General features: G+C 41.0%; 1 protein-coding gene and 1 non-coding gene across 2 annotated transcripts in view; one reads left to right on the top strand and one right to left on the bottom strand.

Annotated features, from left to right (window-relative positions):
* STON2 (stonin 2) overlaps positions 1 to 19,859 on the top strand; it is a 139,559-nt gene that overhangs the window by 95,978 nt on the left and 23,722 nt on the right. The window contains exons 7-8 of the mRNA XM_069465191.1: positions 2,179 to 2,192; positions 14,793 to 14,796. Coding sequence (XP_069321292.1) covers positions 2,179 to 2,192; positions 14,793 to 14,796 — 18 coding nt within the window. The remainder of the gene's footprint in view (positions 1 to 2,178; positions 2,193 to 14,792; positions 14,797 to 19,859) is intronic.
* On the bottom strand, positions 18,775 to 18,881 carry LOC138380997 (U6 spliceosomal RNA). The gene has a single exon (XR_011232954.1). It is a non-coding gene; the product is annotated as a U6 spliceosomal RNA (small nuclear RNA).

The raw sequence follows: 19,859 nt of genomic DNA, 5'->3' as shown, positions 1-19,859 counted from the left end.
GTGAGAAACTGCAAAAGCTTATAGCAAGGACATGGCTATAGCAAAGGGTGAAGAAATAGGGCCATTAAAATAATCTTCCCCCATAGGGGAGGGACATGTGAGGGAGTTACACTGTTTCCACTTTGGAAGGCTCCTGAAGTCCTAGCTGGATCCCAGTGTAACTGAGAGGCAGAGAAGTGTCCATCTTCTGGAGCCAGCCTGCTCCTTGTAATGTGGAAGTAAGCACTGGACTCCTTGCTACTGTGATCTATCTAATGGAATTTTAAAGGGAAAGGAATTCCTGAAGCTATCTCAAACTTGATGGTTGCAGAGGTGGCATTGGAATCCCCATAGAATGCCTCTGTTTCCATTCCCACCGTACCCTCTAAAATGTAAAGCGTACAGGTCACCGGGCTTGGTTGTCCACTGCCCAGTTCCAGCAGGGGTATTATTTGGGTGGAGTTAGTACTTTCAATCATGTGACTCCCCTTTGTTATCCTCCCCTCTTTTTCAGGTGATAAGGAACTAGTTTCCATCTGGTCTGATCATTGGGACCTTTTCCCACAGCTGAGCCCAACATTGCAGTGGTTAAGAGACTTGGGTGAATATCCCTTCCTGATGGCCCGTCTTTCCTTGATTTGTTTTGTGAAAGGCTCGTGGTCTGAGCCTCTCTCACTGGGATAGGAAACCAGTGTTCTAACATATGATCGAGGTTCTCAGATATTCTCTGGGTGGAAACCATGTTTTATAGTATTACTAAAAATAATAATGGAGCACTTCATTTGAGGGCACTGATTTATAGGCTTTGCTATTGATTGCTCTGTGCCTTTGAATCTACACCATGTATCAAATTTACCTCTGAGGAAACTGAGGTACACAGGATTATGTACCCGTCCTGAGATAACATCTGTTGGCCAGCTGAGATTAGCAACCTGTCTTTTTGTTTTTTCAGCGTTTTCTTGGCAATCTGATTGATGCTGCCTTGTTTGACAAAATGCTTATCAGGATATCATTACTTACTGAGTTGATCCTTCTAAGAAATCTTGCCTTCCTAGTATTTGTGTTCCATGGGAAACGTGGAAATCTAGCAGGAAGGTGTTCAACAATATGAGATTTCCACATCACAATGTTAGGGAAAGCAAGCTGGATTGTAGGTCATTTCTAAATTGTATTTCCTGCAATTTTTTCATTACTGCCTCGTCCACAGAAATAAATGGGGGTGAGGACTGTTTAGAAGTCTTCCCAGGGTCCTGGTGACTGTGCTGCTTCTGTGTATTTTCTGAGTCCTCACCTGCCATTTCTGTTATCTGGTGACTATAAATGAAGGGTCATAACCTCATGTTCAGCAATGGCTTTCAGTGCTTCCCAGACAGAATATGCTATTTCTATTTTATATGAAAAAAAAATTGGTTTAATTAAACAATGCTTTTAAACCAATGTTTTGTAGGAGGTATGATATGATTGGAGTAGGCATTTCTAGTGGTATTTTTATCAAAGTAACACATGCAAATAATCAAGTAATTGTAGTGGCCCAGAATATATAGGGTCTCCTACAATTAATGAATAAGATGGTTATCTTGGCTAGGTTGTTTCCTTTCTGGTGATGTCTTTGCTGAAAACCTCCTATGTTTCCCATTTACACTGATACTACATAAGATATTGTTTTTTTTTTTTTTTTTGTTGAGACAGAGTCTCACTTTGTTGTCCAGGCTAGAGTGAGTGCCGTGGCGTCAGCTTAGCTCACAGCAACCTCAGACTCCTCGGCTTAAGCGATCCTACTGCCTCAGCCTCCCGAGTAGCTGGGACTACAGGCATGCGCCACTATGCCCGGCTAATTTTTTCTATATAGATTTTTAGTTGTCCATATAATGTCTTTCCATTTTTTAGTAGAGACGGGGTCTCGCTCAGGCTGGTCTCGAACTCCTGACCTTGAGCAATCCACCCGCCTCGGCCTCCCAGAGTGCTAGGATTACAGGCGTGAGCCACCGCGCCCGGCCTAAGATATTGTTATATGAGCAATAATTTAATGTCCTGCTCCTCTTGCTCAGTGCCAAGGGCCATGTCTGCCTTGTTTACCACTTTTTTGAAAATCTTGGAGCCAGAGTAACAGAAGCTAAATAAATAAGTATTGCATAAATGAATGAGCAAATGCTAAAACTACAGCATCTAGCTCCTAAGAAAAATGAGGGTTCTTCCCAGGTGTTTCTGCCCCTGCAAAAAAAGGGACAGTGAAGGGTTAATGTTCTCTGCTGGAGCAGGAGGGATTTGGATATGGATCTCAGCAGAGCTGCTTGAATCACATTCTTTCTGCTACTATAGCAACAGGTTGAGAATTCTGCCAGCATTTTCGCCTGCCTACGTTTGGAAATGCCCCTGTGCAAGTGACTTCATTGTCTGGGGGACAACTGGTTTTTCTATGATGTTTCAATGAAGCAGCTTCTTTTCGGAAACAAAGAGATCAACACAAAGCAGGGGCTAAGAATCACGGAAAGGCAGAGAGAGATCTTGTTTTGATTGGAAGGACATTTCCAATCTTTTGTCCCCTGAAGAAGTGTGAGGTGGAGAAGGAATTAAGGTTTAATCTGTAGTCAATAGCATCTTTTTCTCTTTTCTTAATGAGGCCTCTCTTCAGAGGTATACCCCCTGGCAACATTTGGAACACTTTCTCTTACTATTGTTGCTTAACAAATAGAGTGATAGTAACAACTCCTGGATTATTGCCCATGTTCACTTCTAAGTTTGGAGATGCAGAATGGACTAGAATGTAGATTTCTCTTGTGCACTTACCAGTCCTAACGAACTCTGTCCCTTCATTGTTTACTGAGAAGGAAAAGCTAACAATGAATGAAAAGTGCAGGTGTTATTTGGTGTAATGGTGTTGTAAAGAAGAAAGAAGACGGGGAGGCTACTGAGGAAAGGTGCCTAAGCAGTGTTAAGTTCCCAGGGGGCTTCACAGGCACATTAAAAAAATAAAAAGCCCAGGGTTCCTTCTTGTCATCTCCATGAGGGGCAAGGAAGGCTCAGGAGTAGTGATATTCAGTTTAGGGCTAATTGTAGATCTTGCTGGGCTAATAATGGATGAAGTGAATAGGCCTTAACTATCACTGTGATTGATCAGTTTGCCAGGGTACCAAGATCACTTGTATATCTTGTTTTCACTTTTCACAGGGAAATCTGCTTGGTTCACTTTTTGTTCCTGGTTTATAAATCTTTTGGTAAAAAACACCTGAACATGTTGAGTCTTCTCTTCTCTTCTCTTCTCTTCTCTTCTCTTCTCTTCTCTTTTCTTCTCTTTTCTTTTCTTTTCTTTTCTGAGACAGAGTCACACTTTGTTGCCCAGGCTAGAGTGAGTGCCGTGGCATCAGCCTAGCTCACAGCAAACTCAAACTCCTGGGCTCAAGCAATCCTACTGCCTCAGCCTCCTGAGTAGCTGGGACTACAGGCATGTGCCACCATGCCCAGCTAATATTTTCTATATATTTTTAGTTGTCCAGCTAATTTCTTTCTATTTTTAGTAGAGACGGGGTCTTGCTCTTGCTCAGGCTGGTCTCGAACTCCTGACCTCGAACGATACTCCTGCCTCGGCCTCCCAGAGTGCTAGGATTATAGGCATGAACCACCACGCCTGGCTGAGCCTTTCTTCACAAGCAGCATTGAGTTCCGTTTTTAAAACCTTTTATCCCCACACCACTACATACCATTGGCATATGGGATGGGCCCCATCATCACTGCCCTGGAGTTCCTGTGGCCACTGAAACTGCCATTCTTGTGGCAGTGTGGTCAAAAGGGAGCTTAACTGGGAGCTAGAAGCCTGGGCGTCCTACCAGGAGTGGCCTTGGGCAGCTCATATGGATATTTTGATTCTATTATATATAAAAGGAAAGACTTGGATGAGATTTCCAGGATTTCTCTTACATCTCTCCCCAAACAGTGGGACTCCAGTTGTTTTCAAAGCAGAACAGGCTTTGCTCGGTTGAAGGCATATAATTTGAGAGGCACTAGAAGGCTCAGATGTGGGATTCCCTTAACTCTTGCTGAAATATCTCAGCTCTGCTTCAGTGTTTCTGCCTTAGGGGAGCCTTCCTCAACCCCCCAGGCTAGATCAGGACTTCCAGTATATGTTCCCTGATAAGTGTGTTCTTTTCTTTCATCATGCTTACCAGAGTTCATAATGATCTGAATGTTTTGTTTTAAAAAAAAAAATTTCTCGGCCGGGCGCAGTGGCTCACGCCTGTAATCCTAGCACTCTGGGAGGCCGAGGTGGGCGGATCCTTTGAGCTCAGGAGTTCGAGACCAGCCTGAGCAAGAGCGAGACCCCATCTCTACTAAAAATAGAAAGAAATTATATGGACAGCTAAAAATATATATAGAAAAAATTAGCCGGGCATGGTGGCGCATGCCTGTAGTCCCAGCTACTCGGGAGGCTGAGACAGGAGGATCGCTTGAGCTCAGGAGTTTGAGGTTGCTGTGAGCTAGGCTGACGCCACGGCACTCACTCTAGCCTGGGCAACAGAGTGAGACTCTGTCTCAAAAAAAAAAAAAAAAAAAAAATTTCTCTCTTACCATGAGACTGAAGACTCTGAGGCCAGCCCCAGTTGGTTTTGTTCACCATTGTATCTGCAAATAGGAGCCACTCAGTAGGCCTTCATTGAATGACTGAAGATGCTGCAGTAGGCTTTACAGAGAGTCCAAAGATAATTACATCACAGTCTCTGCCCCTCAACGATTTTAGGATTTACTGTCTCTGTTTTTTTTCTCTTTCGTTTATCATCCACACCTCAGACCCAAAATATGCTGTAGGAAATTAAAACAAAGATCTCTGGGATCTTGACATGGATCTGATCATTAGGTTTTGATTTTCCTTGATTGGACTGGTAAGTCTTTTGTGACAGAATCCATGAAATGAAGCCAGGCTCTGGAAGATTAGAGAATATAGGGTATAGAATGGAATTGGTAAACAAAAAGGGAAAGAAAAAGGTAGGGAGGAAGGGAGGGAGAGGAGACAATGACAAGAAGAGCAGTGAAAACATGGGGTATGCCCTTTTCATTAATTTGCCTGTAAGAGTCCTTTCTTTGTCTCTGTAAGCAAGGACATGATTCTTAAACAGAATTCCTACCTGCAGTGAGTAATGGCATGAAGAGTTTGCTACCAAAAGATGATTACATACATACAAAAAGTTTACTGGACTGCAGAAATTGTTTTGCTTTAAAACACAGAAAGTTACCTATTTTCAAAAGGATTGGCAGGTTCTGGCAAACCAGTACAGTTATGGTCAATACTGGCGAATATATCATGAAACCAAAGCTAGCCATTACACACCTGTTACATTGAAACAATGAAGGGCGAATTTGATTTTAAGCAGCAAATTGGAGTCCAGATGCTGGGAGAGAAGAGCTAGAATGCCTTAGGTTGGAGGTGTGATGAATGTTCCTCAGCCAGGTAGTAGAGGCCTCAGGGGAAGTTGGTTAAATTAGAAGGTACAACTCCTTTTGTTCTCCCTGAGTTTGCAATTTGTAGAGGAAGTGGCTTAGGGGAGTTTCACTAAGTAAATTCAGTTTCAGTAGAAAGCATAAAATCTCTAGCTTCAAGAAGTCAAAGCAGCCTTTATCTTGAGAACAGGTGTGGATAAGAATGAATGTGCAAGTAAGACAGGTAAAGTTTCTCTTCCGACTCTTTTCCCTAAGAGTTCAGCTTTAATGGATGAAGACAGATTTTCTCTGCATAGTTGTTGCTAGTTCCCTTTCTTACCAGCACCCACAGACATGGGGTTGGGAACAATCAAACAATCACATAATCGCTCTTCTTTGTGGGGAGGAAGGAATTTTAGCCAAGAATGCAAGGTGTGCCTGTGGGCTTTACACCTACTCTACACACACACACACACACACACACACACACACGGTATCTGTGTCCATTCCGCTTATTCATTTACTGAGGCAGAGACAATATGGTATGTTGGCCAAAGACCAGGAAATAATTGGGTTGACAAGTAGCCAAACCATAAGGCTCATATGTCTCACTGGGCAATATTAATTGGCCACTCCTTCGTTCATAAAAATACACAGAACAAAGGTGATACATGAGAATATGGTGCTTTCCTATCTGATGTCCCCTGACTTGTTCCAAAAAGGTCCCCTATGAGCACTCTCTTGGTTTCCTAGGGATTTGCTTCTTTCTAGACCTGTTGGAAATAAATAACATTTTAACAAAATTCTTTACAAAGCAAATCACTTTCTTTTCAGTGGCAAAGCCTCTCTTAATCCTGGCTCTGCCACTTCCTAACTGTACAACTGGGGGATGTTATTAAACCATTCTATGCCTTTTTTTCTTCATGTTTATATGGAGTTGATATAAATATATGGATCATTTAAGAAATCTATTTTGAGGCCAGGCGCGGTGGCTCACGCCTGTAATCCTAGCACTCTGGGAGGCCGAGGCGGGTGGATCACTCAAGGTCAGGAGTTCGAGACCAGCCTGAGCAAGAGCGAGACCCTGTCTCTACTAAAAATAGAAAGAAATTATCTGGCCAACTAAAATATATATAGAAAAAAAAAAATTAGCCGGGCATGGTGGCTCATGCCTGTAGTCCCAGCTACTCGGGAGGCTGAGGCGGTAGGATCGCTTAAGCCCAGGAGTTTGAGGTTGCTGTGAGCTAGGCTGATGCCACGGCACTCACTCTAGCCCAGGCAACAAAGCAAGACTCTGTCTCAAAAAAACAAAAAAAAAGAAATCTATTTTGCACAGTACATGACACATAGTATGAATTTAAAAATTGTTATTGTTTCTAATAGATACCTCTCAGAGATATTCAGCCTTTTCTCCTTTGCACCTCACAAATTAGAAACATCCCTTGACATTTGGCACTTCTCATTATCAGGGGTTCTGTTGGGTTATGGGGAGAGGTGAGCAGAGCAAAGATGGTCGGGCAGGAATGGGGGTGATAGTGCCCTGTGCCCCATGTTCTACTCCTCCCTCCTATTCCCTTGCACTTTCCAGTATACCATACTGTTTCTTAACCTGTTAATGGCTGGATATAATACTAGGTGCAAAACAAAAACAAATATAAATTCAGCTCTGTCATCCAGGAAGTGGGAATCTAAGTTCTAGGCTGACTTTCTCCTCTTGTCCAAATCTGTGTACTTGCTCATCAGCCCCAATCCTAGTTTAAACCTACCACTAAAACTAACGCCTAATAGGGCAAGCACTCAAGGGATATCAGTGGTACCAGTTGACTTGTGCATGGAAGACAGAGAGGTAGTCATAGAACCATTTGGTATCAAACTTTGTGAGCCATCCACTCTTTCAGGACTTTCAGAGTTGAGAAGAAGGGATGTGAATCATTGGACCTTGGAAAGAGGGCACAGAGGATAGGAAACAGGAGGTTTCCTGTCCACCTCTGCTGTGAAACAGCTGTCACAACAATGCAGCTGAGAAGCATGGCCAGGACCCCAAGCTTCTGTCACACTACTTTCCTGGCCCACAAAATGGGGTGGAGGGGAGTGGTAATCAAGTATTAAATGAGATAATGTATATAAAGCACATAGTCTTAAGGCTTGGCATAAAGTAAGTACAAGTAGCTCATGAATGAATAACACCTGGATACTCAGCCATTTGGTGCCAAGTAGACCTTTCAGAATGCAACTTAAACGTTACCACCTGTTTTGAATGCTGCCTACCGTTCTCATGTTGACTACATTGAATGAGGAGGAGGTGCCGCTTACACTGCTGCATCTGTCTGGAGCTTTAGTTAGTCTTGACTGTTCATAGATTGAAATTAAATGACCCATTTTGAGCATTTACAGATACTGTTCTATCACTACCATAGATGGTGCAAGAGAAAAAGCGTGCAACAAGCAGGCACATCACACTGCATGCAGGCAGCTCTCCTGGTAATGACTGCCGGATGGCACTGTACATATATGTTTTTTATCTTTAACATGAATTCATGTTTTACCATTTCTTTCATTTGTGTGACACATCAAAAGTGGTGTCATTCTTAATTCTGGCCAAAGTGGGGTGGCTTGCATTGTCCTCTTTCATGATAAAAAGTAGAAAAAGTGGATATAAATTATAGGGTTGTAAAGACAGACAAATTCAGAATCATCTGATCCAGCCGCCTAGCTTTAAAATGTAGAAATTGAGGCCTAGGGTATCAAATGAATCTCCCAGTGGTAGAAGGGCAGGTCTCCCAGCCCTAATTCGGGGTCCTGCTTACATGGTCTCGTGGCCTGTTGCCCTTCCACAGTGACCATGGACATAAAACATTTTGACCACTGTTGCTGTGAAATGCAAGGACGATCCTCTGTGTGGAGGATTCTCAAATAAGATAACACCACCTTTGGCCCAGTCTCTTCCTGTCTTTGGCACATTATCCCTGGCTCTCTGTAGGAAATATGTGTTTATTATCTGAAAGAGACAATGATGACAGAATGAACAGTTTCTGTTTTTTCCTTCTAAAGGATAACTCCCCCTCAAACTCTGTGCCCTTAGACACACAATCATGATCAAAACAGAATAAGATTGCTGAGCTCCATACATGTCCAAGGGATTGACTGGAAAGAATATTTGATCGTGGAGCCTCATGCTTTAGCTCTTCAACTCCAGATCTGCACAGCACAAGACCTGAATATATATGAATAGATTTTCTCAAGGATAATCAAGTGTTTTTTCATTCTCTTAACTAACATTTTAAAGCGTATAGATAAATGAGAAAGTATAAAGAAAATGGAGAAAATAATGCATTTGAGATATAATAGCAATTATTCAAACCAAGATTCAGTAAATTCTAGAATTATCCAGACCAGACTAAATTTTCTTCTAAATATATATATTATTATCTTTTTATATTTCAGATCCAATATCTGGCATCTCTTTTGTTTAAAACCAGTAATAATAACTTACCTATCAAGCAACTGCTAAGTGCCAGGCAGTATAATAAATGCTTTCCATGAAATCTCATTTGATTTGCATAATACTGTGAGGAAGGTATGATTTCCCTTCATTTTATTGATAGGGACACTGAGGCTCAAGGGTCAAGGTAATCAGATTTTTTAAGGTTTTTGACAACCTATTTCCATTCTCACAGGAGCAGGGGAGAACAAGGTTTTAGGCAAACACCAGGGAAAGGTGTGAATCTAGATGCTGAACCAAGTAAAGCACTCTGTCAGAAGACCAGCCTGTTCTCTCTGGCTAGCTCTATCCCAGTGCAAGCCCTTCTGAATTTTGAAGACGCAGCCTTCCTGTCCTAATCCCCCCACAACCTCTTAGTGCAGGTATGTCTGTGGATAAAACCACGTCCTCTGGGTGAATCTGGTAGTCCCTTAAGAATTTCTGTTTCCTCCATCAATTCCTTCATTTTTTCTTGCTCCAAAAGCAAGGAAGGTGCAAGAGAGGGAAAAAAACCCTCTCTTCCCTGGCCACCGTCACTGCCCACAAGTTGTTAGGGATAGACTCAGAGTTGTAGCGTGAGTAGACGTCTAGGCCTTGTTAGACGCCAAGCGGCTCACCTGTGAATATATGGCGCTACTTTTAGCACATGGACTCTGATTAGGTTTTGTCTGCTCCAAGTCCTTTTAAAAATAGTTTCTAAGTTTGAGCTGGATTGCATAAATCCAGAGAGAGTAAATCTTGACAGTGACTAATGACAATGCTTAAAACTTGTAAATTTCTGTTTGGGAAGTCCTTTCAGAACCAATTTATATTCAAAAGACAAAAGCCATTCTCCTTTGGCTTTTATCTCCTAATCAAAGCTAAAGATATGATAGCTTTAGATATTTTATCTTGTTTATCAGCCGCACCATCCATACAATTGACCCTTGAACAACTGGAGTTAGGGGCACCAACCCCCGGGCAGTCGAAAATCCACATGTAACTTTTGACTTCCTGAAAATTTAACTAGTAATAGCCTACTCTTGGCTGGAAGCCTTACCGATAACATATAGTCAATTAACACATTTTGCATGTTATATGTATTATGTACTATATTTTTACAATAAAGTAAGCTAGAGAAAGGAAAATTATTTAGAAAATTATAAGGAAGAGAAAATATATTTACTATTCATTAAGTGGAAATGGATCATCATAAAGGTCTTCATCCCCATCTTTGCATTGAGTAGGCTGAGGAGGAAGAGGCAGGGTTGTCTCAGGTGGCAGAGGCAAAAGAAAACTGGCATATAAGTGGACCAGCACAGTTCAAACTGGTGGTGTTCAAGGATCAACTGTAGACTGTTAGTGTCTTCTCACACGTAAGGAAACGGAGGCTCAACAAGGCTGTCTTGTGTTCGAGATCGTACACCAGCAAGTGTCAGTTGGACTACAGATTTCTCTAACTCTGAAGCCCATGCTCTTACACGCTACATTGTATTGTCCCTTTTTAAAAAAGAAAATAAATTTCTAGAAATTTACTCAGCAGCTTTCACTCCAGATGAGTGTTTACTGTTTTGAAAAATTGCATCCGATTAACCTCAAGGAATGAAGATTTTTCACCACTTAGGTCATGCTGAAGAACGCTGCCCCCTCTGAAAACACTTCCAAAAGATACAATCCAGAAATACCTAATGTTATAATTGCTCCAGTGCAATATGTGCATAGCTCAGCAGCTTAGACGCATATGGAGACATCATTTTCTGTTTGTTTTTTTAAAAATCTCATTCATTTTGCCCTGTGCTCATATTTTGTGAAATGGGGAGGGTCTAAGAGAATAATCGTTGAGACTTCCCCAAACACCTGCCAGTTATAACAGCTTTTTCTGTAGGTGTGCCCTTCCCTATGCTTGCTATTCATGATAAATTTGATTTTTAGAAGTGCTCTTTATTTAAATAATATTCCACCCAAATTATTGTTTGCTCTTCCATTTAAATAATCAGGGCTTCTTGTTGTAGTGCCAGCTAAAAAAGATAGTAATTATCATGCTTAGGCACAGCTGCAGAGCTGTCTTTACTTGCTAATTTATTAAAGGGTTAACGTCCTATTGTACTTTTTTATTGTCTGCTTTATTGGAGGACACCCAGTTTTAGCTGGATTTTCCCTTCTTCATTTCCCTAAGAGCCAATGAGATGAAAATCCCATTGCTTTTCCTAATGTGGTGTCAAGGAAGAGTCATCTCTGGTAATGTCAGGAAGCCTGCAGTTTTCAAAAGTCATGCTGCAATCATGAAAGGATGAGGACTGAGTTCCACAAAGGTAAATTTCTTGTTTGTACAGTATAACTGATCAGACTATAATTCTGTCGGGAGTGGTGTTGTGTGCTTGTTGTCCAAGCTACCGGGAGGCTTATGCAGTAAGGATCGCTTGAACCCAGAGTTCAAGGGTACACCGCACTGTGATTGCACCTGTGAATAGCCACTGCACTCCAGCCTCATCAAGATAGCGAGACCCCCTCTCTAAAAAGGAAAAAAAGGCTAAAGTAACAATGCCTGGGTTTGAATCCTGACTCCGTCCCTCTCTAACTGTGACCTAGGGCAAGTTACTTAACTCCTTTGTGCCTCAGTTTTATCATCTGTAAAAGGGATATAATAGCAGTACCTACCTTATTGGGTTGTTGGAAGGGTTAAATGAGATAATCCAGGCAAAGTGTCTAAGACAGTGTCAGACACACAGTAACCAGAAAGTAACTGTTAGCTGTATATATATTGTGTAGTGACTGCTCCATACTAGATGTGCTAGGGGAGTGTAAATAAGTATAAAACCCTGGTCTTGAGGAGCTTATAATTGTAATTAGGAAGATAAGATATGTAAAAGAATAAACAGTCGACCCTACAAGAGAGTATTGGGAAATTCCAAATGGGTAACACAGATAAGAAAAGCTGAGGAATTCGGTGGGAAGAGAGATTACTGTAGGTTAGAGTGTCCTGGGCAAAACTCAGAGTTGTTGGAAGTCAGGATAGTGGTTGCCTTGGTGGGAGGAGTAACTGGACATAAGCACAGGGGACTTGTTTCTTGATCTGGGTGCTGGTTACGCGCATGTGCTCAGTTGTGAAAATTTACAAAGCTATGTACATATGATATGTGCACTTTTCCGTGTGTGTGTTTTACTTCAAGTAGATGAAAAGGGCACTGGTTTTGAAACCTGGTTGATATTTGGCCATAGACAAGTTACTTAAGCTCTGTGAATTTTATTTTCTTCACCTCTAAACTGTAAATAATAGCTCCCCTGTGTTGTCATGGGGATGAATGAAGGCAGTGTATGTTGAACATCTGGTCCAGGATGGGACAGTGAAATGTATCATGCACCTGATCTGCTCACTGAGCAGACCTTTCCTGGGTTAGAATTTGGAGCCTCTTTCTACGGTTTACTGCTTTGTTGAGGGAATGACCTCATATTGTCATTGGTGCTGTGAATGGAACCTGTTGCAGTGTGTCCGTGTGGTGGCGCAGTGACTCAGCCACTGGGGCAAAGGGCACTTCTGCTTATCAGAGCCACTGCTTGACACTTGTCCCACACCACTGCTGTTGGTTTCCTTTTCCTGTGTTTAGTCACGGCCACACCTGCCAGTGAGCGCAGTGCCTGATTCAGGTGCGCACTCAGTGAGTACTTACTGGGTGCCTGCTGGGTGCCGGGCGTGCTGCTATACACTGACGGAGCAGGTAATGAGGATTAAAAACAGGGTAGAAAGTAAATAACATAAAACATCGAAGGGTTTGCCTTCATACAGCTTATAGTCTGGTAACAAGGTATCCATACAGACCAGGTTTCTTCTGAAAGCTACTTTTCCCCTTCTTTTTCTCTCCTTATCCTCCACTCACCCAGTAATGCGTTTTCTCATTCTCATTCTGATTTGTATTCATTCTCTCTCCCTCTCCCCTCCACAATTTTCTCTCTCTCACACACACACCTCACTGAACTCCATTCCATATAAGCAGTCTAAAAGCCACTTGACATGGTCTCTAACAAAAGCACTCAACTCAGCTTTTATCTACTCCTCGCCTCCCCCAAAAACTATAGATATAGGAGTGCCTCACATTAATGTAATACCAAAAACAACCATTTATTAGGTATCTCTTGTATATAGGGCATTATGCCAGGCACTTGCCCACATCATCTGTAACTCTCACAACGTCCTGCAGGGGCATGAATATCCCATTTTATAGGTGAAGGACCTGGGGCTTGGAGAGCTTACATAATTTTCCAGGCATCTCTTATAGCTTGTTTGTGGCACCATGCAAGCCTGCTCCCTCTCCATGTGTCGTATTTCTAGTAGAGCTCTTTGCTATGTTTGCTCTGATGGTTAAATGACATAAACACCCTCTGTGTCAGTTTGTCAGTCAACTGCATATACAAACTTGTGTGCTTAGCAGAGGATGGCAGCGTGGACTCTGACACTGGGGTCACTCTCTCGCCTTAATGATTCTGGTTTGACTGGAAATGTCAGTAAAGAGCCAGTCAGCCTTGCAAACAACTTCTGAGTTGTTTTGTAAATGCTTTAGTATTCAGCAGCACTAACCTGCTGTACCACCAGAAGGGATACTGAGCCTATTTCGTTATCTATATTAAAATCTTTGGTACAAGCGAGCCTTCCAGTCTCTGCAGGAAGAGTCTTGTGTGCATTAAGAAAGCTCTGCCATTTTGGTCCTACTTTGCTGGACTGTCTCTCTCAGATTAATTTAATTCTTGTTAGCCTCTGTTCCAGAAATCTGTAGACAGATCGGGGTATCTGATGCTGATGAAAGTGAGTATTGCTGTGAGCTGGGCACAGAGGAGCCAGCTGATAAGGCGCATGCTTATGCATGCCATTCTGAATGGTTTTTCACAAAGAGACACAGTCCCTAGTGGCTGCTACTCCCTTGAGTCCTAATGTTTTTGTGTCCTGGCCTCCAACCTTCTAATAAAGTGCTCTGATTGAGACAGCCAACTCTCCTTAATACACAGTGTCGTGGTATGTGTTGGGGCTTAAGTCATGTCCAAGAGAGGACAAAAGCCAGCAAATCACTGTAGGTTTAGGATTTAAAACTCAAGCTTTTCAGCCTCAGAAACTTAATATTATTATGTTGAGAGGTGAGCATTTCTGGAGACTGACACAAATCTGCAGAAGGAGACATATGTTGGCAATATGACTAACAACATTTATTTGTTCAAAAACTAAAAGCTACTATACATTGAGTTTCCTCTGCATGGGCTCAGATCTTTACAGGTATTTTTTCTGATTCTCACAACAGCGGTTCAAGTTGTTGGATAATTATCTACATTTCGCAAAGGAGAACACCGAGCTGGCATCCCAACTGGGTGTATTTAGTTCCAAATCTTGAGCACGTTCCACTGTGTCTCAGTGTCTGCAGGCATTCTGTCTGCTGTTATATCACTCAGCTGAAATGTCAGCTCCTTTGCCAGCTTGGCCTCAGCTGTCCCAGGGAGAATTACTAGTCATTTCCTTTTTGGGGTTCATGCAGCACTTTTTATATACCTGTAAGAGCACTTTGTGTTGTATTATAATTGCTTTTACTGTATTGTGATTGGTTTTTTATCTACCTGTTTTCTTCTGCTAGACTCTGAACTTCTTAAAGGCAATGACAGTGACTTATTCATTGTTTTACATTTGGCTTGTCACAGTACTTGGTAGTGGTATGTAGTGAAAGGACTGGGTTTAAATCTTGTGTCAATATTTGCTACTATTACATTGTTGGCATATGACACACTGCCTAGTAGCATATAATATATGCTCAATAAATAATGAATGAATAAGTCTTGGTTATTTTTCTTCTATGAATCTTTTTTATTATTAAAACTGAGGGATAATATATACGTTATAGGGTTGGTGGGAAATTGAATGAATCAAAACAAGTTAAATGATGGAGCAATAGTAACATTTAAGATTCAGAATGGTGGCTATGAGATTCATCATGTGTGTATAAATAGCTCATTTATTTTTATTGCTATAGGAGTATTGTGTGCTGTGAATATGATACAATTTGCTTCTCCTATTGATAGTTACTTGGGGTGTTTACAATTTTTCACTATTATGAATAAAGCGGCCATGAACATTGTTGAACAAGTCTATTTGTGGACATATTTTTCATTTTTCTTGAGCACAAACATCAGAGTAGAATTATTGTTCATAAGGTAGGTGAATGTTTAAATTTACTAGAGGCTACCAAACCATTTTTCAAAGTGATTTTACTATTTTATACTCTTACCAACAATGTATGAGAGTTCTAGTTGTACCACATCTTTGTTAGCATTTGATATTATCATGCTTTCTAATTTTAGTCATTCTAGTTAGTGTGTAGGACCTCATTATAGCTTAATTTGCACTTGCCTGGTGTTTAGTGATGTTGAGTCCCTTTTCTGTGCTGGCTGGCCATTCATGTAGCTTCTTTATAGCCTATTGAATTTATCTTTTAATTATTGATTTGTAGGAGTTCTTTATGTATTCTGGATACAAGACTTTTATGAGTGGCTTGCCTTTTAACTTTTTTAAATGGTATCCTGATAAGTTGATGAAGTCCAATTTATTTATATTTTTTTCTTTTATGGTTAGTGTCTATTGTGTCCTAAGAAATTATTGCCTACCCTAAGGTCATGAAGATAGTTTTCTTCTAGCTTTCATATAGATCTGTGATCCCTCTCAGATTAATTTTTGCATATATAGAGGGGAAAGGATAAAGGACTACTTTTTCTATATGGATATCCAGTTGCTCCAGCACATTTTATTGAAAAGAACTTTCCTTCCCCATTGAATTCCATGATACCTTTGTCAAAGCTCAAGTGACCATATATGTACGAGTCTCCTTCTAGACTCCCCATTCTGTTCCATGAACTTACTTGTCTTTCCTGTTATACTGTCTTAATTACTGAACCTTTATGATAAATCTTGAAATTTGGTAATGGAAGTCCTCTAACATTTTTCTACTTCAAGATTGTTTTAGGTATTGACAGGCTTTGATAGAAATTGATGAACTATCAAAAAAAAAAAAGCCTAGGGATTTTGATTGGAATTGTATTGATTCTGTAGACCAATTTCAGAAAAATTTCCATCTTAATAATTTTGAGTTTTCAATCCACAAACATGAAATCTCTCCGTTTATTTAGGCCTCCTTTAATTTCTCGCAGCAGTGTTTTGCTCGCATTTTCATCTGTCCCAACTTCAGTTTCCTAGATGAAACTCCCAGCATGGTTCTATTCAACAGGCCTTTCTGTAGTTTCTCTTCCCTGGGAACTTACTGGCCATAGCAGGAAAATAAACACAAACAGATCCTGCCCATGTGTGCCATGATAGAGGTACTGTAGATCAGGGACTTCCAGCCTTGCTTGGACTCCAGCAGATGAAGTCTGAGTCCAGGTGACTTTCATCAGAGGTAACTCTTTGAAAGCTTTTAATTTCTGGGGTTTTTGTTTGTCAGAAGCAGTTGAAGCTCTGGAGACCTGGAGCCAGAGGAAGCCTCCCTCAGCCTGGACTGTGGATGGTAGCCATAGGATGTGGAATGGGGATGGGAGACAGACTGTTATTTCCAACTGCTGTGCTTTGTTTTTGTGGAACAGGAAGTCATTATCTGGAGAGCTACAAATCCTTGATAGCTCATTTCCCCTTTCCTGAAGGGAAGTGTCACACACCTGCCAGCATCTAGAATAGGTTTCATCAGTGGAGTTACAAAGCCCCCCAAGGAGCCATTTTAAGTCACTGTCTTGTCAAAGTAATCACTATTTTTTTTTTATGCTTTCTAATTACAGGTTCCTGATACAGGGAAGTATTGCTTCTTTCTCAATACTTAATGTGCATGGCAAGGAATATCAGTTTATTTCAGTACCTTCTATTGATTATTAAAATTAAAACTTTTATACTGTACTAGTCAAAAACAAAACCCAAGCTCAAAATGAATGAATAAGTGTTTCCTCTTATCTTTCGTCAGTAATAATGAAAAGAATTTAAATTGTATAGCATGTTATATTTAACAAATGACATTCACACGTATTCACGTTTCATTTGGTTCTCACGGCCATATTGTGTATAGGCCAAATTATTGCGCTCTTTAAAAGTGAGGAAACTGAGACTTAGAAGTTGAGAAAGTTGCTCAAGATTGGATGGTTCTAACAACACTGAGCTGCAGTCTCGATGCTGCAGGACCCTAGAGTGGTTAAGACTGAAGGTTGTGAACTCAGACCTTCTGGGTTCAGATCCTACCTCTTCTTACTAGCTCTGTAACTTTGACTAAGTCACCTAACCTCTGTGCCTTAGTGTCCCTATCACTAAAATAAGGAAAATACTAGGACCTACCTCATGTAAGTGTCTCCAGGATCAAATGAGATCTCTCATAGACCACTTGGCATACGGTACATGGTCAGCAAGGGTCAGCTGGGCCACTGTGGTTGTCTTGGAGGTGGTGGTGGTGGGCTATTATCCTGCACTCCTTCCAGCTCCCTCTCTTGCCCTAAAACCTAAAGTCCACTCCAGGAATCACCAAAGTGCCCCAGACACACTCCAGAAGTCCCCAAGGGCTCTGGATGGTTGGAGAATGCAACCTCAAATTGATTTTGAAGTAAAACTCACACCGTGAAGATCTCTTTCTTCAGTTTAATTGTGCACTGATGCTGAAGGCAGTATATGCTTGTTTCCTTTTACACAGCCCTTGACACTCTTAATCAGAAATCTTAAGGTTTTAGATAGGGTTGTTACATTCTTCCTCTCTAAATATTTTAGGGGCTATCTATTCTCTGTTTGGTATAAACCTTTATCAAATGCATGCTGACTAGTATATTTGCCACAGTCTCCTCTTGAAGAAAGCATAGAAATTCCTGTGCTACATAGTGCATGCTCTTGAAAAGTCTTTGAAGAGGCAAACCTCTGTCTTCTGTGTTGTGCAGCCTGCCCTGTGATGTAACTAAGATCCTTGCACAGAGATGGACAAAGTTCCACCGTTATGTCCTTTGCTTAACTTCTCTCATCTGTGCAGAGAAGAGGAGGCAACAGGTAACCACGTGTATTGATTTGTTCTGTGTCTAGCTGCAAAGGAGGTTCTAACTGATCCTTTGGAAATGCCCTCAGCATAGGACACAAAGGTTCCTATTTTTAAAGAGTGGAAAGCAGCATGTTTGTCAACATTTCATGGTGTGTCACAGCTGGGCAAAAAGCTTTAGGTTTGAAAATAGAAGTCCTAATCCTATTAGCTCATCTCTGTCTACTAAAGTCCCTGATTTTGAGTGTCAACAGGAATAAAATTTACTTCATGAAACAGATCATCAGCATTGTTCATCTTTTATCTAGTATCACATTTTCTTATTACTTTTCACATATCCTGTATGCCTCCACTGAGGTGGCCAGACATTGCATATATGTACTGGAATTTAATATGTTTTAATGCTCTGCCCTCCAAACTCTCAGCACATATAACGCTTAAACTAACAGCTCGGTCAGACGCTGCCAACAACTACTTACTTGCACTTAGTGTCTTCCACACTGCCTGTTTTGAATGTTGTCCCATGGAAATTCTCGCCCTAGAATATTAAGCAAAAAATGTAGGCTCTAAAACTGTATATGCAGAATAATCCTTATGTTGTAGAAATGTGTATGTTCATGAATGTGCACGTGTAAGGTAAGACAGCTTGAAGGAAGGTGGTGACATTGATCATCTCAGGTGGCAGCAAGATTTAGGTGCTTTTAATTGTATGTGTTTCTGCATCTTCCAAATTTTCTAACATATAACCTCTTCCTTAAAATTATTAAGATGTTTAATCTTCTTGATATTTATAGAAACTGTTGCTTATTTTAGAACTTGGTGACTGAAACCAGTGTGCCTGAAATGGATGCACATGTGAGTGCCTTAGATTCAATGTGCCTTTTTTTTTTTTTAATTTTTTTTTTCTTTTTTTATATGGAATGCTTCACGAATTTGTGTGTCATCCTTGCGCAGGGGCCATGCTAATCTTCTCTGTATCGTTCCAATTTTAGTATATGTGCTGCCGAAGCAAGCACTCAATGTGCCTTAAATCCTGAGTCGTCCCCATCTGAGGCAAGGAACACTCAACCCCATGGTCCTAGGGACGGTTGGGGACAAGTCAATTAAGTGGAATCTGTCAGTTCAGGACATATAAAGGTGTGAGAGTGTTCTTGCCCTTCCCTTTCCCCTCTTCTGTGGTTACTTGATTTCATTTCTTGTCTCAGAAACTCTTTAAGTATCTCGGAGACTGTTGAAAAGGCCATGAGCTCTTTCATCTGATAGGTAACCAAGCTTCTCACATAGATCCAGAGTTGATGTAGACAAGTTTTGGTTTAATAGATCTGTAAATAAATATTCCAAGAATGCATTCTGCCCACCTGAACACCATGAGAAATATAGGACTCATTTGGAATCTAAAACTACAATTACTGAATAGTAATTACAGGCCATATAACCATACAGTGGTTGAGCACTTTTGAATGTTCACAAGCATGATCACATGTGTTATTTCATATCTGTTTCCAAATAACCTTTGAACTAGAACAGGGAATATGATTACTCCAAGTTATAGTGAGGAAATGACACAGAGTCTTACCCAAGACCACAGTGAGTTTGCGGTAGAGCCAGGACTAGAAATAAAGCCTTCTGTTCTGTGGGTTTATCACAGACCCCACAATGCCAAATGTCTCTTTCCAAGATCTTCCTCTAAGGAACTCTAAGAAATATCATGAAAATAATTATATCAAATATTAACCTAATATTAATGTTTGCTATATATACTTCATACACATTAACTCAGTCCTCACAACTTAAGAGGTAAGTACTGTTATTATCTCAGCAGGCCTTAGTTGAGGGAACAGAGGCCTAGTGCATTTAAGTAACTTGCCCAAGATCACAAAGCCAGTAGGTGGAGTGAACCAAGATGTGAACCAGTGTGGAGTCGCAGTCCATGCTCTTGACCGCTTGACAATGCAGTAAGTCCTGTCTGCTTCCCACCTGTTTATGCCGAGGTT

The sequence above is a fragment of the Eulemur rufifrons genome, chromosome 2 (assembly GCF_041146395.1).
Source record: "Eulemur rufifrons isolate Redbay chromosome 2, OSU_ERuf_1, whole genome shotgun sequence".
In the NCBI taxonomy this organism is placed as follows: Eukaryota; Metazoa; Chordata; class Mammalia; order Primates; family Lemuridae; genus Eulemur; species Eulemur rufifrons.
This window is presented reverse-complemented; position numbering and strand designations above follow the sequence as displayed.